The following is a 25,333-nucleotide window of genomic DNA, read 5'->3' as shown; positions in this document are numbered from 1 at the left end:
TGTTAACCTTTTAGTCTGTATCCCCCCATGCTAGCAGTTTCCCGACCCACCTAACACTGCCTTGACAGCATCAGCAAATATTCTTGCTCCCTTTCTATTTAAGCGTATTCCATCCCTGTAGAAACAGTCTCTCCTGTCAACAAGCACAGACCAGGCTGAAAAAAAATTTCTACCCCCGTGAGTCTCGCACAATCTCTCCAGGGCCAAATTGATTGATAAGGCTCTCATATACTCTTTCCTATCGTGCCAACCAGGCTAGCCAGGTGGGTAAAGTGCCTGCCTGGCAACCCAAAGGTTGTAGGTTCGAATCCCACCTCAGGCCTGGATCAAAGTAGAAAATACAAAAACCTTGGGAGGTGCAATATGGCCACAGAAGCCGATGCACCAACAACTAAAAAAAAAAAAAAAAAAAAAAAAAACTTCCTATCGTGTCTGGGCAAAATTTCAGACACTTTCACATTCAACCCTAACTTGCGACTTTTTTTCAACATTGACCTGTACTTGTTGAGTTAATCTGCAGATCTTAGTTCCAACATGTACAATAACATCACCTTTTGTGCCCTGAAAAGATAATATCTGCTCTAGGACATCATCAACTTTTGCCCCTGGCAGACATACCTTGGTCCTGTTCCACCTATCCTTCTTACAACGTATATTCCCCGTCTCCCTGACATCACTGCACGGAACTGAGAAAAGCAAGAGTTGAGTGTAAATCTACTTTATTTTCTATGTATAATGAAAAGCTAATTTATGTTGCAAGGGACAATAAAATAAAAAAATTAGTTTTAATACTGAGATATAATTTTTTGGGGCTTAGAGGGGAACAGGTATCCTGTGTGTTATCAGACACTCAGCCTAAAACACTGATGGATCCAATATCTGTCTATTACAGAAGATTTAGGAGAAGTCCAGTTGGCCTGCCTCCCTAAAATCCACTCATGCACACCTTCACGATGGCAAGCCCTGTTACGTCACTTAGGTGGCAACGAACGTGTAGAGTGGTTCTCTTCAAGACGCCTGGTCAGCATGAAGAGGAAAAGACCAAACCCTCCAGCAATGAGAGCACAACAATACAAATGGCCCTCAGTCCCCAGCAGCTTTCACTCTCCCTCTTACGGCAGCGAGAGGATCAGAGTGGAAGCAGAGGGTGCTAAGAATCTCTGGGTACGACCAGGCTGCCATGCACGGAAATTGAACTTGGTCTGTTATAACGTACGATCACTCATCGGTGAAGACAGGATATTAGAGCTGGAAAAGGAATTAGAAAATGTGAATTGGAATATCATCGGTTTGGCTGAAACAAGAAGACATGAATCACTTATAAGTTTATCAAGTGGAAATCTGCTGTACACCAATGGAAACAGTGAAGGGAGTGAAGGTGGAGTTGGGTTTCTGGTCCATAAAGATTTTAAAAACAACATTTTGGAATTCAAAAGTACATCACCAAGGGTGTCAAGACTAATACTCAAGATTTCTAAGAGGTACAAGCTAAAGATTATGATTTATGCACCAACATCGAGCCATGATGATGAAGAGGTTGAAGAAACGTACACTGAAATTGAGTCTTCTAGATGAGCAAAAAACCCACTACACTATTATTATGGGGGACTTCAATGCTAAGGTTGGAAAAAGGCAAAACAGCACAGAAAGAGGAACTATAGGAAATTTTGGAATTGGTGAAAGAAATAAGAGAGGTGAAAGACTTGTGGAATTTCCAGAATCTCAAGGAATGTCAGTAATGAACACTTTTTTCAAGAAAAGGGTGAACAGAAAGTGGACATGGAAGAGTCCAAATGGATTAACAACTAATGAAATCGACTTCATCCTCACTAACAGAAGATATACTGTGAATGAAGTTATCGTCCTGAATAAGGTAAATGTTGGAAGTGATCACAGAATGGTAAGATGTACACTTGATATAGATGTAGGAAAGGAAAAAACTGACTCGAGTAAATAATACAAAGGTCTTTGAAATAACAGAGGAGGAGAAAAAGCAGTATGTACTGGAACTTAAGAACAAGTTTGAGCTTCTGCAGACTGTTCAGGACCAAGATATCGACGAGGAATATTACAACTTTCTGAAAGTGATAAAGCCCAAGAAACCTATAGGGAAACAGAAATCCAAAGAAGAAAAAATTAGTCAAGAAACACTTGTCATGATGAACCAAAGACGACAAATGAAGAGCAAGAAAAACACTGACAGAGAGAAAATTGAGTATACTGAGTTATGCAAAGCCATTAGAAAGAGACTCAGAGAGGACATAAGAAGATTTAACACAAGAAAAGTAGAACAAGCATTAAGGGAAAACAAAGGATTTAAATCAGCAGCCATGAGCAGTAATACAGAAAGACAAATGATACTGAAACTGAAGAATAGCGATGGTGTACTTATAAACAGCAGAGAAGGCATAATTCAAATAGCAGAAGACTACTATAGAGAATTATACAAGGAGCGAGGGAATGATACCAGCAGTGGGGAAGATGGATTGCAAAGTAGCAACACATACGACATACCCGATATTCTTCCTGATGAGGTAGAACATGCATTGAAGAAAATGAAGAATCGGAAAGCCCCGGAGGAAGATGAAGTTACTGTAGAGTTGTTCAAATTGGGAGGAAGAGACATAACACAAAAACTGGCAAGGCTCTTCACAAAGTGCATTAGAAAAGGTGTGATGCCTAAGCAGTGGAATAATGCAATCATAGTTTTGCTGCATAAGAAAGGAGATAAATCAGAAATTGGAAATTATAGACCAATTACCTTGTTATCCCATATCTACAAGTTGTTCACAAGGGTCATTACTAACAGATTAGAAAGAATACTTGATGAGAATCAACCAAAAGAGCAAGCTGGCTTTAGGACAGGATTCTCAACTAAGGATCACCTTCATGTAATATCACAGCTAATGGAGAAAGCAAATGAATATAAAATACCATTATGCCTGGCATTTGTGGATTATGAAAAGGCATTTGACTCCATACAGCATAAGGCAATGTTTCGGGCACTGGAAAGACAAGGCATAGATACTCCATATATTATGATTTTGAAGAAAATATATTAGCATTAGTAGAGGCATATGATGCAAGAAAACAAGCTTATTCAGCATCAGCCAAAAAAAAAGAAAAAAAAAAAAAAAAAAAAACAACCACTACTCCCATTTCACCCCTCAATTCGTTCGAAATACCTGTCCAGCTGAGCCTTAAATTTGTTTAGGCTATCAACTTCAACAACAAGCGATGGAAGTCTATTCCACAAACCAACTGCCCGCTGGCTAAAGGCGAATTTCCGCACATCTATCCGACATCCGTCCTTCCTCAATTTGAATTTATGCCCTCTCAGGTGATTATTCTGAGCAAGAGGAAGAATTCCATCGGCATTGAGCATGCTCAAGCCATTCAAAGCCTTGTACACCTCTATCAGATCACCTCGGCGATGCCTAGTCTCCAGGCTCTGTAATTTACAAAACTTAAGCCTTTCTTCGTAAGAGCAACTCTTTGTTCCATTCACTAATCTTGTTGCCCTTCTCTGTACTCGTTCCAGCAGCTCTACATCCTTCTTGAAATGAGGCCTCCAGACCTGTATACAGTACTCAAGGTGTGGCCTGACCAATGCCTTATACAAGGGAATAATCACATCCCTGTCCCTGTTAGAAAAATTCCTGTATATCATTGACAAGACACCATGAGCTACTCTTGCAGCTCGTCTGCACTGCTCAGAGAACTTCATATCTGCCTGCACAATTACCCCCAGGTCCTTTTCATTCTCTACCACTGTCAGCGTAGTACCACAGAGTTGATACGTTGATCTGGGGTTACTGTTTCCCATATGTAGTACTTTACATTTGTCAATGTTAAACTTCATTTGCCACCTCTCAGCCCATCTGCTCAACCTTTCCAGATCCTGTTGCAGCAGCATAGTATCAGTAGTGTCCTTAACAACCCTGCCAACCTTTGTATCGTCTGCAAACTTGGACATTAAGCCTGATACACCATCATCAATATCATTTATAAATACAGAAAACAACAATGGACCCAACACTGAACCCTGAGGAACTCCACTAATAACATTAGTCCACGTTGAGCAGTGTCCATTGATTACCACTCTGTCTTCTGCCACTCAACCATCCCTTTATCCATAGCAGCAATTTGCCTCGAATCCCACACTTCTCCAATTTGTGCAGCAGTCTTCCATGCGCAACAGTATCAAAAGCCTTTCTAAGATCCAAATATATAATATCAAAGTTATTCCCTGCATCCAGTTCTTTTGTGACTACATCATAGTATCCAATCAAATTGGTCAGACAAGACCTGCCCTTAACAAACCCATGCTGTGTCTGAGCTATAACTGAATTCTTGTCCAGATGATCCTGCAGTGCTTCTTTAACCAGTGCCTCCATTAATTTTCCTGGAACCGAAGTTAAACTAACAGGTCTATAATTACTTGTGTCAGCCTTTGATCCTCCTTTGTGAATTGGGGTTACATTTGCACATCTCCAGTCCATGGGTACCTCCCCTGAGTCCAAAGAAGCTCTCATAATTATGGCTAGGGGTTTGCTTACTTCCTTTGCTGCCTCCTTTAATATAACTGGATAGATCCCATCCACCCCGGGTGCCTTTTTTATGTTTATCCTCAACAATTTCTCCTCCACTTTCCTCTCAGTTATTAGAAAATCATCTAGCTCACTGCCAATGTTTACTTCACCTACGACATTCCCCTTCCTGAATAACTCCTCATGTGTGAATGTAGATGCAAAATACTCGTTTAGATTGTTAGCCACCTGAGCTGGATCCTCAACTGTTGAACCATCAACATCCAGTGGACCAATCTGATTCATCCCTTTCCTTCTTGAGTTTAAATAGGTAAAGAACTCTTTTCTGTTTTTCTTTGCATCCTTTGCCAAGGATTTCTCATAATCTGCCTTTGCCTGCCTAATCTCCTTTGTGACTTGGTTACAGACCAAGTTATATCTATCATAGGCTTCCACGTCACCCATTAATTTGTATGTATCCCATGCATTTTTCTTCTCTGCCATATGTCTCATTAGTTCATCTGACAACCATTTAGGCCTGAACCTTGAACAATATTTCTTGGTTGGTATGTAAAGCCTGGTAGCTTCCAAGATTAGTTCCTTGAATGCTTCCCATTTTGAATTTGCTGTTGGTAACATCATCAGTTGGTCCCACTGTATAGAATTTAAATACTGTCCCAGACCAGCATAGTCTCCTTTACGAAAGCAAAAACCCTTCCCTTTACCTCTGATGGTAGTTACCTCCTTGAGTAAATCCCACTTCAGCACACTGTGATCACTGCCACCCAGTGGTTCATTTATCTGCAGATTCCTAATGCATGAAGAATCACTACAGATAATCAGATCAAGAGTATTACTCCCTCTAGTTGCCTCCCGAACATGCTGGTGTAGAAAACAATCATCCAATAAATCCACAAAAGCCTTGCTAGTGTGTGAGTGACCAACCCACAAATTCCAGTCAATATCTGGGAAATTAAAATCCCCCATTATAAGACTCTCTGATTTACTGGCCCACTCTATTTCCCTGTACAGTATCTTATTATACTCATCAGAGTCATTAGGCCTATAGCACACTCCTACTCTCAATTTTGATTTTGATATGATATGAGAATGCTACATCCTTTTGATATGAGAATGCTACATCCTTTATTAGACTAGACAAAGACAGTAGCAAATTTAAAATCGAGAAAGGAGTTCGACAAGGAGACACAATATCTCCGAAGCTGTTTACTGCTGCCCTTGAGGAAGCTTTCAGAAGATTACTGGTCGCAGAAAGGAGTCAATGTGAACGGAGAGTACCTAAACCATTTACGATTTGCAGATGACATTGTGGTCATAAGCCACGATCCCAAAGAATTAGAGGAAAATCTTAATCAGTTATGCACAGTTAGTAAGGATTTTGGACTAAAGATGAATATGGCTAAAACAAAAGTAATGATGAACAAGTATGCCATGGAAAGGGAAATAATGATTGAAGGGGCAGTAATTGAAAAGGTGGAGTCATATACTTATCTGGGACAAGTTATTAGCTGTAATAATGATAAATGGCTGGAAGTCAAGAGAAGAATAAATTTTGGATGGATAGCATTCAGGAAATATAGTCACATACCGAAGAGCATATTGCTCTTCAGTATGTGACTGTTTGTCTGAAACGTAAAATAATGAATCAATGTATACTCCCCACCATGACTTATGGAAGTGAAACTTGGGCACTCACCAAAAGAATGGAAGAGAAGCTAAGAACTACACAGCGAAGAATGGAACGAATTATATTTTGAATCAGACTGTTAGATAAGAAGAGAAACACATGGATTAGGCAGCAAACTCAAGTAAAGGACATTCTTATCAAAACTAAAGAACTAAAATGGTCTTGGGCAGGACACATAGCTCGAAGACATGATGACAGATGGACTAAGAAAATAACAGAATGGTACCCAAGAGGAGCTAGAAGAAAACCTGGAAGACAAAGGCGGAGATGGATAGATGAAATTCATGAGTTTTTGAGTAGTAAATGGATGGCCAGTGCTCAAAACAGAAGGAACTGGAAAGTTGCTGGAGAGGCCTTCATCCTGCAGTGGATTGAATATGGCTGATGATGATAACTTTTTTTAATCATAACATTCTGAAAAAATTAAGGCTAACCCTTTTTTATGTTTTGAATGTTTTACGTGTGATTTGTAATCCAACTAATGTATACAAAGGCTTAAGTTTCGCAAATTACAGTGTTAATTATTCATTAAATCTGATAATTTGATTACTGTAGTTAAACAGAAATTCTTTAAATTTAGCTCTTTTTCAATATTTGAAGTTTGCATTTATGTCTTATATCATTTTTCTTTTTACAATAATTGAGTAAAATATTGATAATGGTATTAATTAGCAAATTTAAAATTATTTCTCCAAAATGACCATTTTTGCAAACATCATTCAATTCAAAGAAAATCAATCAGAAATCAGTATAAGGTTTCAAATGAATTTCATCTATCATTAAACTAATATTACGTTCTGAAGAATTTAAGAAAGCCAATTTCTGTTTAGCGTACATCAGAAAATGATTATCTTGTTGGTCATCTGGAATTTTTGCATTTAACGAAGAGAAGAGCCTAAAAATAGTACTTGGATAAGGGAGAAGTAGGAATGCAGAATGCTATAGAAATTTGTAGGCACTAGAAGATATCAAAAATACCAAAGATGAAAATATTAATACTTCAGTGGAATATCTGTATGCATTCTTTTCACACTCTAACAAATGCAATTGTTCACATGTGAATTTAAACACTGATGCTCCCTCTCACTCTTAGCATTAGTAGAGGCATACAATGCAAGAAAGCAAGCTTATGCAGCATCAGCTAAAACAAAAAAAAAATAATAATAAAAATACACGTTCCCATTTCACCCGTCCATTTATTCCAGGTTCCTGCCCAGCTCAGCCTTAAATTTATTTAGTCTATCAACTTACACAACAAGGGATGGAAGTCTGTTCCACCAACCACCTGCTGGCTAAAAGCAAATTTCCGCACATTTATCCTACATGTCTTTCCTCAATTTGAATTTATGCCCTCTCAGGTGATTATTCTGAACAAGAGGAAAACTCCCATCAGCATCATTGAGCTAGTCTCCAGACACTGTAATTTGCGAAACTTAAGCCTTCGTAAGAGCAACCCTTTGTTCCTTTCACTAACCTTGTTGCCTTTCTCTGTACTCGTTCCAGTAGCTCTACATCCTTCTTGAAATGAAGCCTCCAGACCTGTATACAGTAGTCAAGGTGTGGCTTGACCATTGCCTTATACAAGGGAATAATCACTGATTTATCCCTGCTAGAAAAATTCCTGTATATCATAGACAAGACACCATGAGCTACTCTTGCAGCCCATTTGCACTACTCAGAAAACTTCATATCTGCCTACACAATTACCCCCAGATACTTTTCATTCTCTACCACTGTCAGTGTAGTACCACAGAGTTCATCATTATTATCATCATTAGACAAGGAAGCCTGAAGCTTTTGCTGCACCAGCCAAAAAAAAAAAAAAAAAAAATTCTGCGTTACCCTGTGTGTGTGTGTGTGTGTGTGTGTGAGGGAGTGAAAGAGAGAGAGAAGTAGAAGGGAATCGCCCATAACAGAGGAGAAGAATAATATACAGTTCAGGACCCTGGGTGTTTCAAGCCCATACTCACCAGATGTGAGCCATGGTACAAACATAGCATTACACACATTTCGACCTTTCTGCAGAGTTTCTGTATCATCACAGTGTAACACGGCAGAGTTGAACTAGTGTTTGGAGCCACCTTACATAACATATGTTATGTAAGGTGGTTCAGGATCTACATGATCCTGAATCACTATCATCATCAGCCATTTTCAATCCACTGCAGGATGAAGGCCTCTCCAGCAACTTTCCAGTTCCTTCTGCTTTGAGCACTGGCCATCCATTTACTACCCAAAAACTCATGAATTTCATCTATCCATCTCCACCTTTGTCTTCCAGATTTTCTTCTAGCTCCTCTTAGGTACCATTCTGTTATTTTCTTAGTCCATCTGTCATCATGTCTTCGAGCTATGTGTGTTTGACATAGCAGTTGATACATTACTCTGGGGTTACTGTTTCCCATGTGTAGTACTTTACATTTCTCAATGTTAAACTTCAGTTCCAACCTCTCAACCCATCTGCTCAACCTTTCCAGATCCTGTTGCAGCAGCATACTGTTAGTAGTGTCCTTAACAACCCTGCCAACCTTTGTATCGTCTGCAAACTTGGACATTAAATTTGGTATACCATCATCAATATCATGTATAAATACAGAAAACAACAATGGACCCTGAGGGACTCTACTAATAACATTAGTCCACGATGAACAGTGTCCATTGATTACAACTCTGTCTTCTTCCCCTCAACCATCCCTTTATCCATAGCAGTAATTTGCCTCCAGAGCCACACTGCTTCAATTTGTGCAGCAGTCTTCCATGTGCAACAGTATCAAAAGCCTTTCTAAGATCCAAATATATAATATCAAAGTTATTCCCTGCATCATAGTATCCAATCAAATTGGTCAAGCAAGACTTTCCCTTAACAAAACCATGCTGTGTCCGAGCTATAACTGAAGTCTTGTCTAGATGATCCTGCAGTGCTTCTTTAACCAGTGCCTCCATTAATTTTCCTAGAACAGAATTTAAACTCACAGGTCTATAATTATTTGTGTCAGCCTTTGATCCTGCATTGTGAATTGGGGTCACATTTGCACATCTCCACTCTATGGGTACCACAACCTGAAACCAAAGAAGCTCTCATAATTATGACTAAGGATTTGCTTACTTCCTTTGCTGCCTCCTTTAATATAACTGGATAGATCCTATCCACTCCGGGTGCCTTTTTTATGTTTATGCTCAACAATTTCTCCTCCCTTTCCTCTCAGTTATTACAAAATCATCTAGCTCACTGCCAGAGTTTACTTCACCTCTGAAATTCTCCTTCCTGAATAACTCATGTGTGAATGTAGATGCAAAATACTAGTTTAGTTTCTTAGCCACCTGAACAGAATCATCAACAGTTGAACCATCAATATCCAGTGGACCAATCTGATTCATCCCTTTCCTTCTAGTGTTTACATAGGTAAAGAACTCTTTTCTGTTTTTCTTTGCATCCTTTGCCAAGGATTTCTCATAATCTGCCTTTGCCTGCCTAATCTGCTTTATGACTTGGTTACAGACCAGCTTATATCTATCATAGGCTTCCATTTCATGCATTTTTCTTCTTTGCCATATATCTCATTAGTTCACATGATATCCATTTAGGCCTAAACTTTGAACAATATTTCTTATTTGGTATGTAAAGCCTGGTAGCTTCCAAGATAAATTCTTTGAATGCTTCCCATTTTGAATTTGCTGTTGGTAACATCATCAGTTGGTCTCACTGTATAGAATTTAAATACCATCTCAGACCATAGTAGTTGCCTTTACGAAAGCAAAAACCCTTCCCTTTACCCCTGATGATAGTTACCTCTTTGAGTGAATCCCACTTCAGCACACTGATCACTGCCACCTAGTGGTTCCTTTATCTGCAGATTCTTAATGCATGAAGAATCACTACTGATAATCATATCAAGAATATTACCACCTCTAGTTGCCTCCCGAACATGCTGATGTAGAATACAATCATCCACAAAAGCCTTGCTAGTGTGCAAGTGACCAACCCACAAATTCCAGCACCTGGTTTTGGCGCATTATAGGCTTAGTTGCTAATCCACCAATAAAACTGAAAAACAAACAAACACAAATTCCAGTCAATATCTGGGAAATTAAAATTTCCCCATTATAAGACTCTCCGATTTACTGGCCCACCCTATTTCCCTGTACAGTTTCTTATTATACTTATGAGAGTTATTAGGCCTATAGCACACTCCTACTCTCAATTTTGATCTCCCAATGCCTATGTCACACCAAACTGACTTGAAACTGCACTGTCCAGCAATGTCAACTGGCTTCACTTCCTTGGATTTTGTGTTTCTTAACTAATAGCATAACCCCCTCCTCCCTTCCTGTACACATTGTACTCCCCAAATTCCAGTTCTGCATTCCTTATATCTTTGTGACACCACATCTCTGATATCCCAACAATATCTGCCTTTGATGTTTTGAGCAAAACCTCAAATTCATCAAATTTATTTACCAAACTCCTGGCATTGGTGTATGCGTAAGTATACATGCCCCTGTTCCTATTCTTAGCTACCCTAACACAAGCCATGTGTTTACTTTTACCGCAATGACTCCCAGCAGTCTCTGAAATACCCTGCATCTTGTTTTCCAGGCTGCCGCTCATTCCTATAGAAGCAGTGAAGAATCACTTTCACCTCTGCCAGTGGCTACTGTTAATCTATTAGTCCTTTTATCCCCCCAGTTAGCAGTTTTCTGACCCACCTAACACTGCCTCGATAGCATCAGCAAGTATTCTTGCACCCTTTCTATTTAAGTGTATCCCATCCCTGTAGAAGCAGTCTCTCCTGTTAACAAGCACAGACCAGGCTGAAAAAAATTCTACCCCTTGAGCCTTACACAATCTTTCCAGGGCCGAATTGATCTACAAGGCTCTTATGATATACTCCCTCCTATCGTGTCTGGACAGAATTGCAGACACTTTCAAATTCAACCCTAATTCACGGCTTGTTTTCAACAGTGACCGGTACTTGTTAAGTAATTCCACCGGTCTCCTACTCTTAATATCATTAGTGCCAACGTGTATTTGGTATCTCCCACAACTGAATTTGGTAAACTACAAGCAGCATTTAAAACAAAAGAAATATCATTAACATCACTTCTGTTGGCAATTACTGGTATCTGTTTTAAGATGCCAATAATCTGACTGCCTATTCACCTTCCTAGGAAGTTCCAGTGAGTTTGACTTGATTAAATTAATTTCAACACTCTGTACAAATGCTGAAATATTAAATATAAAAACATAATACAATTATGTTTTTAAAATAACTTGCAAGCATTCAGGTACTGTATGTCTATTCGGGCACTTTTGTAGTCGTGCGAACGCATGAAATTCGAGCTTTTTCATAATACAGTAAACCCTCGCTATTCGCAGTATCTGTATTTGCAGTTTCGCGATCGCTGATTTAATATAAAATGAAACCTTAAAAAATGTGAATTTTAAAGCGCCGTGAATATTATCCACCATAAAAAAACAGGGGCGTGGCTAAATTATCTTTCCTGGTCAAAACAGCGCTCAGTGGGTGGGGGGGAGAGGGGTGACAAAATCGTGAGCATGGATGTTTTTCGCTAATCCTTGTTCAGTATGCGTTATGCGCTTGTAATGGAAGTTTTCGTCGTTTGCTTTTAATTTATATGCTTATAAATTGAATAAATTTATCAATTGATATAAATTTATAAATTGATATGCTTACAAAAGTGATAAATCTACTGTTTTGCAGTGTAAAACAGACTTTTTCGAGTGTGTTAACGGACAAAAGCAACTTTATTGTGGACAAGTTCTTTCTAACCTATACAAAAATATGGCTACGAATAACAAGAGAAATGTGAAAATATCAAAGAAGGTGATGACATTAGCGAATAAAATTGAGTTATTAGACAAAATTTCTAATGGTGAAAGTGTCTCTTCAGTGGCAAAACATTATAAAATCAATGAGTCAACGGTACAATCAATCAAAAAATCAGAAGAAAAAATCCGCCGTAGTGTCCATGAAAACGCGCTAATTGCTTCAAAAATTTGCTCTGTAACTCGTGATGTTAAATTAGAAAAAATGGAAAAGGCTTTAAATCTGTGGATAGAAGACCGAACTCAAAATAAAATTCCATTAAGTTCACTCATCATTCATGAAAAGGTAAAACTCCTTTATCAACACTCAGCGAAACTGGTGATAGCACTGGCAGGATAAGTTTTTTTTTTTTTTTTTCTAGCAAAAGTGCTGGTTTGAAAGATTTGTTCAAAATTTCTAATAAATATTACATTTAATATTAAATTGTTTCTTATTTTCATTTCGATGCCATATGCTTGCATTTCACTATGTACTGTCCATGTACATATTCATATTATGAAGGTACATACAATACATACATAGACAAAATTTTAGACTAGTTTTTCTTATATATTTCATACTTTGGAACGGAACCCCTTTATTAATATGGGAGCCATAACTCAGTATTCGCGTCATTTCTCAAGAACGTAACCCCCACGAATAGAGGGGGTTTACTGTACTATTTTTCATGGCCTTCATTTTTTTTGGGACTGTCTCTTGTAAATGCCTGTAATGACAAATAGCTTGTTTTAATTCTGTTAATTAATTTTGAATGCTTGAAATCTAAGGCGATTCTCTTGTTTTTCCCATCAAATTTAGATGGTCGTCTAACTATCTGGGATGGCTCGAAATGAATTTCATGTACCTGTAACAATATGAAATATATAAATAAAATGTTATGCTCTCTTCCAAATTTCACTTTACTTATTATTAGCATCTCATAGATGATTGTTGTTAGCTTTTACAACTAAGAATGCTGACCGGGCTAGCCAGGTGGATAAGGTGCCTGCCTGGCAACCCAAAGGTCATGGGTTTGAATCCTGCCTCGGGCTTGGATCAGAGTAAAATGCAAAAAACTTTGGCAGGTGCATTATGGCCACAGAAGCCTATGCGCCAACAACTAACAAAAAAAAAAAAAAAAATACCAAGAATACCTCAGTACTACATATGTACACATGCCTATAGTTTATCAAATGTTGCATATAAATACACTCCATGTATTTATCTACTCTACAAAAGTTTCAACAATAAAAAAAAAAAAAAAAAATCAACATTATGTATTGAGATTTTTTGATTTCTTAAACAAGCATGCACTTTTCTTCAGTGTATCCAATACATTAAATGTATATTTTATATATTAATGAAACCACAAAAGCCGAAATTCTGACAAGAATATATGTTTCATTTCCTTATGATAGCTAATTATGTGATAGAAAAATATACTATACTGTCATTTCATTACTGTTAAAATACCACTTATTAACGTTCCACAGACATTTTAGCAAACTTCCCTTTGAATGTTCAGATGGCACAGTCTTTCCTTGGTGTAGCTTTCAACCATTTGTTAGTTAAAACAGCATCCTTCAATGGGCCAAAGACTTTCAAGAACACCTTTATAATTTCCACAGTATCCGGGAACACAATTTCCAGGCATTATTAAAAATTTAAAAGCACTTTTATGAGATGAAATATCACAAGACAAAAACACATACAAACACAACAGCACTAAAACACAAACAAAGGCTTAACTGGAATTAGTTATTGAGCTTTACCCCTTAGCCCAATTGGGCTGAGGGGTAAAGCTCAAGAACAGATTGGCAAAGTGGATTAGCCGACTGATGCCATAGTAAATTGGCTTTGTTTTTAAGGTGGCTCTGGGTTAGGTCAGAACTGCACCTCATAGTGGTTTTAGGCAGGTTACTCTGTGAAAACCATAATTTCATTTCAAAAGGTGTTATATCATTTCAAAAGGTGTTATAATCTATAGTACAGAGAGTAATGTGAGTTTTAACACCAATAGTAGTACTCTAAGCATGGTTAAAGTAGCTGTACTACTTCAACGCATTTAGGCTCAGAAGACAAAAGTTACTTTTTCATATTTGCATTTAAATCCAGAAAGCAGAAGTAGAAGGATAAATCTGGAAGAAGAAAAGTTGGTTGTTGTTGTTGTTATGGGGGTTTAATGGCGCATAAGCTACTATGGCTATAATGCGCCTAAGAAAAGTTGGTTCTGTCAGTTTTGAATTGGGTGGTGAATGAATGCTGAATGGTTGGGTCCATGTTTACAACTGGTTTGTAAGAGAGTGAAGGAATTATACCTTGCCAATTCAGAAGAATAATCCCACGAAAGTATCTATTGACAAGGCATGCAACAGAAACCAAGCATCTATGAGACGCAAGAGATAGATCATTTATTAACCCAACTGCCCTCTTTTGAATAGTTTCGGAGCTTGCAAGAAGTTTTGGGGATGTGGGCGCAATATTTTGTAGTAGGGGTGACTTTGAAATTTGTACACAGTCAGTAGTTGTTTAGAAGAAAAGTAATACCAAAACAAAGAAAACTTAGTTTTTTAGATGCTGAGGAAGCAATATTTGTGATATGCTTGTTTCAACAGAGATTAGAGTAATACCTAACAGATATAATGTGATCTTGTCATCAAAGCTGGGCATAGAAGTGGTAGCCTCTTTTTAGCAAGAAAGAAGACCAACAAGACTGAGTTTTAGAAATAATGGAAGTTAAATAAATGTTCTTTTTTTCCACTGGAGAAAAACTTGGAGATTTAAGCATGAATTGGTGGTGGTGCATGTTTGAGAAGTTGAGGCCATTTATGCAGGATGCTTCTCAACCTGGAAGGTGGACAAGAGGGTGCTATTATCAAAAAACTATGGATAGGATTTCCGATCAGTGAAAGAAGATGCTGATATACAAGTGGGCAAAATAGCTCAACCCTGGAGAACACACCAGCATCTCAGTGGACAAGTTAGAAGATGGAGGCCTATCACCCAGGGGCTCATATCTGGTGAGTATGGGCTTGGCACACCCAGGGTCCTGAACTGGATATCATCCTCTCTCTCTCTCTGTGTGTGTGTGTGTGTGTGTGCGCGCGCGCTCGGGAATTTTTTTTTTTTTTTTTTTGTCTGGTGCAGCATAAGCCTCAGGCTTCCTTGCACCATATGGCCAATGGTGTTAATAATAATAACACACAGTGAGCAGATAGAGAGAAAACTAGATATCCAATTACAAACAACTGTTGACAGTCCATAAGATGGGAGATTGGAATTTAGAAGATCTTTATGCCAAACACAGACCAACTGTTTGAGTATCATAAACTTTTCGATCAAATCTGTCCAAAAATGAGAAATGTAAGCCAATATATTGCCAGTAAATTGACACTGACAGAATTCAAATTGAAGGTTGAGATAGTTTAAGAGTTGGGGGTTAGTGGTTTAGTAAAGGGACTTTACCACATGAAGTATATAATTAGTTTATAGCAATGAGAGGACAATTATTACAATAGACTCAAACCATCCCAACTACTAAATAAACTAGCTAAATTTTGGATTTGTGTGTTGAAATCTAGCTTCAGCCCTGGATTTTTGGTTGCGCATGGAAGGCCAAGCTATACCACTGGAGAGAGAGACCTCTTTATCCACACTGACCTAAAAACTACTCAACCTGGTTTTAGGTCAGTGTGGTACAACAAGGCTTCAAAAACATGCATGGGAACATTGCCTGTTTTGGACCCTTTTCAAGAAGCTTTGTGTATTTTTTTTTTTTTTTAGATGTGATCTCACAACCTCCCTATCTCTACAAGCAAATTTTCAATAAATCACTGATAGGGCACATGGGACCTTCTTTCTTCCTCTACTGCTTTTAGTTCAACCCCACATGTGTGTAGGTTATTTTGGGTTTGCTATTACCCTGTGTAAGATGTTGCATTAAAAGATAGCTACCACTTTCCTGACCATCTCTGAAGTCTAAATAGTTCTGAAGAAAATCCATTGGAGAGAACTAATGACAAGCTTCCTTATACTTTAAGATAAGTTTTCAGTATTTAAATCTGAATATTATAAGACTAAGCAAGCAGCGATTTCAAAACAAATGAAATGGCAACTTTGAGCTTTTGGCTATACTTAAAAATGTGGCAAAGGTAAAGGAAGCCATCACGGGAAACTTCTAGCAGTCAAACGCATTTTCTGGTACCGCAGCTTCTCCCTGCATTCTCAGTAAACAGATGGTGTGTGTTATCGGTAATAGCAGTAGAAGTCGATAATGAGGTATTGATTAGTTTTTCTCATTATTAAAAGCAATTATTGGAGTTCATGAGTGGAATGCCTTCACAGCTGAAATTTACTTACGAGTACACCCTCCAGCCTGCCCCAGTCTTAGGGTGTTTATCCCTCCTTCCTGCTGTTTTAACCTAATAGGAAAATGGCTTCTACTGCAACTACTGATAACACGCACCATCTGTAGAAGTTGTTTTCATATCAGGTTAAAACAGCGGGAAAGGGGGGATAAACACCCTAAGACTGAGGCAGTCTTGGAGGGTGTACCCATAAGTAAATTTCAGCCCACTCATGCACTCCAATAATCTGCTTTTAATAAGAAGAAAAAACTAAATCAATACAACATTATCGACTTCTACTGCCACTACTGATAACATGCACCATCTGTTTACTGGGAAATGCTTTTGACCAGTAAAAGTTTCCTGAAGTGTCCTGTGGTTCTTGGTGTTTGCTTTCTTTACCTTAGCTGAAAATGTTTGTTCTTTCAGAAAATAAAAAGGTGAATATTATTATTATCATTAGCTATATGGTGCAAGGAAGCCCGAAGCTTTTGCTGCACCAGCCAAAAAAAAAAAAAAAAAAAAAAAATTGAGTTACCCTGAGAGAGAGAGAGTGTCAAAAGTAGAAGGGAATCACCAAGAAAGAGAAGAATGATGATATCCAGCTTAGGACCCTGGGTGTGCCAAGCTCATACTAACCAGATGCGAGCCCCTGGGGTAATGAAGGGCTAATGACAATATGGAATTATCTTCTTTCTAGTTATGTACTCTTTGGTAGACCAACTGATCAGTAAGCTCTCCCCTTTCCTAATAACATACACTCCCCACAGAACTTATTTTATATAAGACAGTTTTTCTGATATTGTGAAATTAAAAACAAAATTACTAAATTCTCTTCCCAGAATATGATATAATTGTGGCCCTCTAGATTTGAAAATTTTATTTCATCCACAAATTCAAATTTCACTTTAAATTAATAATAATGTTCCTAATAATTTTAATGATGACTGTTCATCTCTCTATCTCTCCTATTTGCTCAATAAACATGATGGCAAGTTTGCCTGTAGGCATTTTTTTTAAATCACCCAGTTAAAATTAAGTTTCAAGTTTCAAACTTAACACACAGAAACATAATACTTCCAAAAATTGTAGGTGGTTGGTGCTACATTTTTTTTCTGTAAAGGAGGTATTTTTGAGAAAAATAAGTAGAGAAATGCTGTACTAGACAACTGGACATCCTGACTCCTTCAGATAACAAAAGAAAGATTAAATTATCTTCTTTCTAGATATGTACTCTTCGATAGACCAACTGATCAGTAAGCCCCCCCCCCCCAAAGAACTCTTCCATTCACATGAAGGCTGTCACAGACATTCTCTCAGATATACCAGTCAAGCTATGCCTGGTTGGTCTAAAATGCTGATGGAACTGATATTCAGGTGACAAGTCAAGTGGACCTAATTTCGGCAAAGTCCAGTCAGCCAAATCCTCTGCTTGCACCTTCAGATGGAAGTGTTAGTAATCCTGGGTATGACCACTCAGGTGTGAACCAACGTAAACAGGGGTCGAGGTGTGCCGCCCACACCACACAGAGGAATGCCACCCCTCTGTGTTACCAGGCAATACTAGGTGGTAAATGACTCATCAACCGGTGCAATTCCACCACTTTGTTTATTGGAAGCTTGAAGTGGTGGAATCCATGTTTAGTCTCCAGAGCAAAGTTCAGGTCAATCCTCCTCCATCTCTTCCATCATGCAGTATGATTGAGGTTATGATGAAAGCCATGGTGAGATCCAAACTTCCTTACATTTCAAGGGTACAGCTCTAAAACCGTGCTCATAGGCCAGATAGTGACTGTTGTGTGTATGTGGGGGGGCATTGTCAAGGCCACATTATGTTAAGGATTTGGGTATATTCTTACCATGTGTTCGCCATATCCAAAAATTTCATTACTTCATACAGCATGTCTTCCCCACTTTTTCTTACTACTGAATACACCACCTTAATTTATAAGATGGGAGCTTGTTTAGAAGACTTTTGCACCTAACATAATCAAAAAGTTCAGAAATGTCAAGTTACAACTGCATATTTTACCAGGAGATAGACAGTAACAGAATTGACATTGACAATCCTTGATCAGATGGAAGGTTTCAGAATAGTTTAGGAGTTGGTGGTTAATGGATTTTCTCATTATTTTAGAAATGAGTAAAGTACAATACAAATTTGGTACAATACAAATTATTGTACAGTACAGTACAATGTATTGTTGGTACAGTACAATGTATTGTAAAGTACAATACAAATTTGGGGGGGATACAAGGACTAATAGATTAAAAGTAGCCACTGACAGAGGTTGAAGTGATTCTTGCACTGCTTCTATTGAAATGAGCAGAAACCTGAAAAACAAGATGCAGGATATTTCAGAGACTGCTGGGAGTCATTGCGATACAAGTAAACACATGGGTTCTGTTAGGGTAGCCAAGAATAGAAACAGGTGCATGTATACCTGCGTGTACACCAATGCTAGGAGTCTGGTAAATAAATTTGATGAATTTGAGGTATTGCTCAAAACATCAAAGGCAGATATTGTTGGGATATCAGAGACGTGGTGTCACACAGATATAAGGAATGCGGAACTGGAATTTGGGGAATACAATGTGTATAGAAAGGACAGACAGGACAGGAGGGGAGGAGGGGTTATGCTATTAGTTAAGAAACAAAGTCCAAGGAAGTGAAGCCAGTCGACATCGATGGACAGGGCAGTGTCGAGTCAGTTTGGTGTGACATAAGCATAGGGAAATCAAAATTGAGAGTAGGAGTGTGCTATAGGCCTAATGACTCTGATGAGTATAATAAGATATTGTACAGGGAAATAGAGTGGGCCAGTAAATCAGAGAGTCTTATAATGGGGGATTTTAATTTCCCAGATATTGACTGGAATTTGTGGATTGGTCACTCGCACACTAGCAATGCTTTTGTGGATTTATTGGATGATTGTTTTCTACATCAGCATGTTCGTGAGGCAACAAGAGGGAGCAATACTCTTGATCTGATTATCAGTAGTGATTCTTCATGCATTAAGAATCTGCAGATAAATGAACCACTAGGTAGCAGTGATCACAGTGTGCTGAAGTGGAATTTACTCAAGGAGGTAACTACCATCAGAGGTAAAGGGAAGGGTTTTTGTTTTCGTAAAGGCGACTATGATGGTCTGAGACAGTATTTAAATTCTATACAGTGGGACCAACTGATGATGTTACCAACAGCAAACTCAAAATGGGAAGCATTCAAGGAACTAATCTTGGAGGCTACCAGGCTTTACATACCAACTAAGAAATATTGTTCAACGTTTAGGCCTAAATGGTTGTGAGATGAACTAATGAGAAATGTGGCAGAGAAGAAAAATGCATGGGATACATACAAATTGATGGGTGACATGGAAGCCTATGATAGATATAAGTTGGTCTGTAACAAAGTCACAAAGGAGATTAGGCAGGCAAAGGCAGACTACGAAAAATCCTTGGCAAAGGATGCAAAGAAAAACAGAAAAGAGTTCTTTACCTATTTAAACTCAAGAAGGAAAGGGATGAATCGGATTGGTCCACTGGATATTGATGGTTCAACAGTTGAGGATCCTGCTCAGGTGGCTAACAATCTAAACGAGTATTTTGCATCTACATTCATGCATGAGGAGTTATTCAGGAAGGAGAATGATGTAGGTAAAGTAAACATTGGCAGTGAGCTGGATGATTTTGTAATAACTGAGAGGAAAGTGGAGGAGAGGTTGTTGAGGATAAACATAAAAAAGGCACCTGGGGTGGACGGGATCTATCCAGTTATATTAAAGGAGGCAGCAAAGGAGGTACGCAAACCCCTAGCCATAATTATGAGAGCTTCTTTGGACTCAGGGGATGTACCCATAGACTGGAGATGTGCAAAAGTAACCCCAATTCACAAAGGAGGATCAAAGGCTGACACAAGTAATTATAGACCTGTTAGTTTAACTTCTGTTCCAGGTAAATTAATGGAGGCACTGGTTAAAGAAGCACTGCAGGATCATCTAGACAAGAATTCAGTTATAGCTCAGACGCAGCATGGTTTTGTTAAGGGCAGGTCTTGCCTGACCAATTTGATTGGATACTATGATGTAGTCACAAAAGAACTGGATGCAGGGAATAACTTTGATATTATATATTTGGATCTTAGAAAGGCTTTTGATACTGTTGCACATGGAAGACTGCTGCACAAATTGGAGCAGTGTGGCATAGGAGGCAAATTGCTGCTATGGATAAGGGGATGGTTGAGTGGTAGAAGACAGAGTGGTAATCAATGGACACTGCTCAACGTGGACTAATGTTATTAGTGGAGTTCCTCAGGGTTCAGTGTTGGGTCCGTTGTTTTCGGTGTTTATGAATGATATTGATGATGGGATATCAAGTTTAATGTCCAAGTTTGCAGATGATACAAAGGTTGGCAGGGTTGTTAAGGACACCACTGATGCTATGCTGCTGCAACAGGATCTGGAAAGGTTGAACAGATGGGCTGAGAGGTGGCAAATGAAGTTTAACATTGACAAATGTAAAGTACTACATATGGGAAAGAGTAACCCCAGAGCAATGTATCAACTCTGCGGTACTACACTGACAGTGGTGGAGAATGAAAAGGACCTGGGGGTAATTGTGCAGGCAGATATGAAGTTCTCTGAGCAGTGCAGACAAGCTGCAAGAGTAGCTCATGGTGTCTTGTCAATGATATACAGGAATTTTTCTAGCAGGGATAAGGAGGTGATTATTCCCTTGTATAAGGCAATGGTCAGGCCACACCTTGAGTACTATATACAGGTCTGGAGGCCTCATTTCAAGAAGGATGTTGAGCTGCTGGAACGGGTACAGAGAAGGGCAACAAGATTAGTGAATGGAACAAAGGGTTGCTCTTATGAAGAAAGGCTTAAGTTTTGCAAATTACAGAGTCGGGAGACGAGGCACCGGCGAGGTGATCTGATAGAGGTGTATAAGGCTTTGAGTGGTTTGAGCATGCTCAATGCCAATGGGATTCTTCATCTTTCTCAGAATAATCAGCTCAGAGGGCATAAATTCAAATTGAGGAAGGACGGATGTCGGATAGATGTGTGGAAATTTGCCTTTGGCCAGCGGGTGGTTGGTTGGTGGAACCGACTTCCATCACTTGTTGTTGAAGTTGATAGCCTAAACAAATTTAAGGCTCAACTGGACAGGTACTTTGAGCGAACGGAGGGGTGAAATGGGAGTGGTGTGTGTTTTTTTTTTTTTTTTTTTTGGCTGATGCTGAATAAGCTTGTTTTCTTTGCAGGTGGTAGATGACTTTCATCAACCGGTGAAATACCACCACTTTGCTTATTGGAGGCTTGAAGTGGTGAAACCCATGTTTAGTCTCTAGAGCAAAGTTTCTGGCATCCCCCTCTCCCCATACTTCTCCTTCAACCCATGCATGGTACTAAGTACTATAGGTTTTGATTTGATACCTTTCGTGTTTGGGGTTTTCATAAAAAAAAAAAAAAAAAAATTATATGCCTCTACTAATGCTAATGCTAACTGCATATTTTACCAGGAGATCGACAGTAACAGAATTGACATTGACAATCCTTAATCAGATGGAAGGTTTCAGAATAGTTTAGGAGTTGGTGGTTAATGGATTTTCTCATTATTTTAGAAAGAGTAAAGTACAATACGATGGGAAGGATCTGTCACCCTTTTTAGGAACTAGCTAGATATGGGCAAAATTTCAAAGCAAAAGGAAAAACAACAGTGGAATAAGAAAATGTGCACAGGGTTTAGAAACAACTGGAGAAATACCATCAAAACCTGGAGCTTATTTGGCATCAAGACTGTTCAAAGTTCTTCTGACATCCTTTTGATGGAAGACCACAGGAGACATTGAGTGGAGTGCACTGGGAATAGTAGATGGCTTACTAAGATTATCAATAAAAGAGTTAGAAGAAAGTTAGGATGCTATTAAGGCAAGTTTATCTTTAGCTGAGGAGGAATAGCTTTGGCAAGAGAGCTTTGGCCTGGTCTCTTGCCAAAATAGCTTTGGCAAGAGACCAGGATTCTCAACTAACATTTCAACAAGAAGTTTTATTGTACTAAATCTAGTTTGGATTGATTAATAACTGCTTTACAATTGTTACAAGCTTCAGTGGTCCACCTGAAGACTGACCTGTAGGCAGGAAAAAACCTGAAGACGCAACTCAATTGCAACATGCTACATTCTGAACAGCCTTAGCACATTTATTGGAAAACAAAGGTTTAGATAAATAAAAAAGGTTTTCAGGTGGTATGTGGAATAAAGGATTTTATCCCTACAAGAATAATTTCACTTACACAATCTGAGCAAAACAATACCAAATCATACCTCCTGAATCTTTTTTGCCTTTCCACTTTTAGTTTCTCTCTCCTTAGCATATGTGTAATCCCCAGGGGCTCACATCTGGTGAGTATGGGCTTGGCACACCCAGGGTCCTGAGTTGGATATCATCATTCTTCTCTTTCTTGGTGATTCCCTTCTATCTCTCTATCTCTCCCTCCCCCCCACCCCAGGGTAATTCGGAATTTTTTTTTTTTGTGGTGCAGTATAAGCCTCAGGCTTCCTTGCACTATATGGCTAGTAATAATAAATTTGTTTCCCCCATATATAAATTTTGTTGGACCACACATGCAATCGAACCATTCTGAAGCAATATGACCTGAGTTGTATTGATGACACACTTCCTGTCTTCAGGTCATAAGCAAACTTTGAGATGTTCCCTTGGATATCGATCAATATCATTTACGATAATTAGAAATATGAAGGTTCTCAACACTGACCATTTTTGACAACTGTGCATATCCTATCTTTTTGCCAGCCTGCAACCCAGCATAGGATCACAAAAGTAATTCCACTCCTTCCAGTTTATATAGCAGCCTTTCTTGAAGGATATTATCAAAAGCTTTAATGAAAGCTAGATAATGTCAAAATTGTTACATGTATCAAACTGTTTAATAATTACATCATAATTTACCAGATTAGTCATGCATGACCTCCCCTTAACATACCCATGCTAAGATCTAGTCAAAGTACCATTTTGTTGGATGATCCTGTGCATGATCCTTAACCACAAAGCTCTGTTAGCTTCCCTAAAACACTGACCCATGTTTATGGAAATCCTCTACAGTACCACCTTTCTGAATTGGAGACGTTAGTACTTCTCCAGCCCAACAGGACCTTGGATTTGAACACGAGTCAGTGCAACTCACTACTTATCACTTGCACTTTTCAATTCGGTAACTCTCTGAAATGTGCTCATATGGCTTTTCTCACCACTTCTAACCTCTTCTTGAAACAACAGGCATGTCAAAGGTTGCCTTTATGCCAGACTAGTTATATACTTAACAGCTAATGTACACAATTCAAACTTTTTTTTTTTTGCAGAAGTTGAAAGTTTAAATCTGTCTTTCCATTTAAAACATCACCTCGGGTAGTAGTAACTTTCCACCAAGCATTCATTCACTTTCGTAGGAAGGAATGTAGAACTCTTTTCAGCACAAATTAGTAAGATGAAAAGTACAACCTATTATCACAAAAATGCTCAATCTCCTCCTGAGAAAACGGCTTGCAACACAGTACTTTTAACATTTTTCAGCTGCATATTTAGGGCCAAATTTTACTGGCAACTTCTTTAAAAAGTGTATAAATAAACAAGAATACAAGTTAAACAAAGAGAAAAAAATATAAAACACCAACAGCACTGAAATATCCAAGTTACTTTAATTCACTGAATAATCTTATACTGCATACTTAATTTTCTTCAGTTTAATTTCTTTATTATTATTTTTATAGTGCTGTGTTTACATGGACCAATTTGCTGGTAGTAGTTGTAGAACTAGATGGAAATGAAAATGAAGCACTTGATCTAGTTCCTCTAGTTACAAGTGTGGTATTAGAAGAACACCATCTTATAGTAGGAGTGGTGGTAGTTGTCGATCCTGGTGTTGTGCCCATCAACTCTCGTGGTGAAAAGCAAAGAATGCATCTCAGGGATGGTTTCTTGGCTGATCAGTTGGATCCTATATATGTAGCCTATAATATGTAGCTGATTTTGACAGTATTTGTTATGCTTCACTATAGATAAACTGAAATCAATCTCAGTGAACTGTTGTGCTTTATTGTATATTAAAAAAGGAGGGTGGAGGAACTGTAAATGCCTGTGATTATGTGCAGGGACTCTCCTTGCATTATTCATTTCAAGAAAAGGCTCATTGATTTGGATCATACATATTTAATAGAATTTGCTCCAATCAGTTTTACTTATTGTGTAAACATGCTATTTTTTATTCATTTTAAGATTTTTTTTAATATGTACATAAGAAATTTTTAACATTTTCATCAGTTTAAAAATAGACATTTACAGTTCAATTCTCAGTGAGATTAGTTAGATTTTATGTTTGTAGATCAAATTTTTTGCTTATAGAATGCAGCTAGATGAAGGGGAGGGATAGGATCATTTAAGTCATAATAAATTAGCAACGTTCACTCATTCATTCTTTATAGATACAAGAACATCCAAAAAAAAGAACTAAAAAGAACGATATTGTATGTCACTATATCAGTGCAGTTCAACATAAACACCAGATATGCAAATTCTGTTTCTGCTATGAAAATAATCATTTCACACACTGCTGCACCGCCATTCGTATCTTTACGTTTGTGTACGTGTGTGTATATATATATATATATATATATATATATATATATAAAATGTAATTCAATTCATTTTCTTCATAAATTTCATTCATGTTTAAGTTATTTTTTTCTGCATTCATTCTTCAAGAAATAGATAATGTATAGATAAACATTATGGTTCGCGCTTAAATGTTTATATATAAAAATAATTGTTATTTATATTTTTAAGTGCAAAAAATGCCATATGCAGATTTATTAATGTTAAAGGAATTTTTGCTATGATTTCA

At 38.1% G+C, this 25,333-nt stretch overlaps 1 protein-coding gene across 2 annotated transcripts in view; it reads left to right on the top strand.

Annotated features, from left to right (window-relative positions):
• LOC150087127 (disco-interacting protein 2-like) overlaps positions 1-25,043 on the top strand; it is a 1,128,863-nt gene extending 1,103,820 nt beyond the window's left edge. For both annotated transcript variants that reach the window (XM_090372979.1, XM_090372978.1), the window contains exon 40: positions 24,204-25,043. In XM_090372979.1, the coding sequence (XP_090229105.1) occupies positions 24,204-24,456 (253 nt within the window). In that variant the 3' untranslated portion in view covers positions 24,457-25,043. The remainder of the gene's footprint in view (positions 1-24,203) is intronic.
• Positions 25,044-25,333: the final 290 nt, after the last annotated feature.

This window comes from Mastigoproctus giganteus, chromosome 4 (genome assembly GCF_048544385.1).
Source record: "Mastigoproctus giganteus isolate SK-2022 chromosome 4, ASM4854438v1, whole genome shotgun sequence".
In the NCBI taxonomy this organism is placed as follows: Eukaryota; Metazoa; Arthropoda; class Arachnida; order Uropygi; family Thelyphonidae; genus Mastigoproctus; species Mastigoproctus giganteus.
Note: the sequence above shows the minus strand (reverse complement) of the source record. Positions and strands in the feature narration are given on the sequence as shown.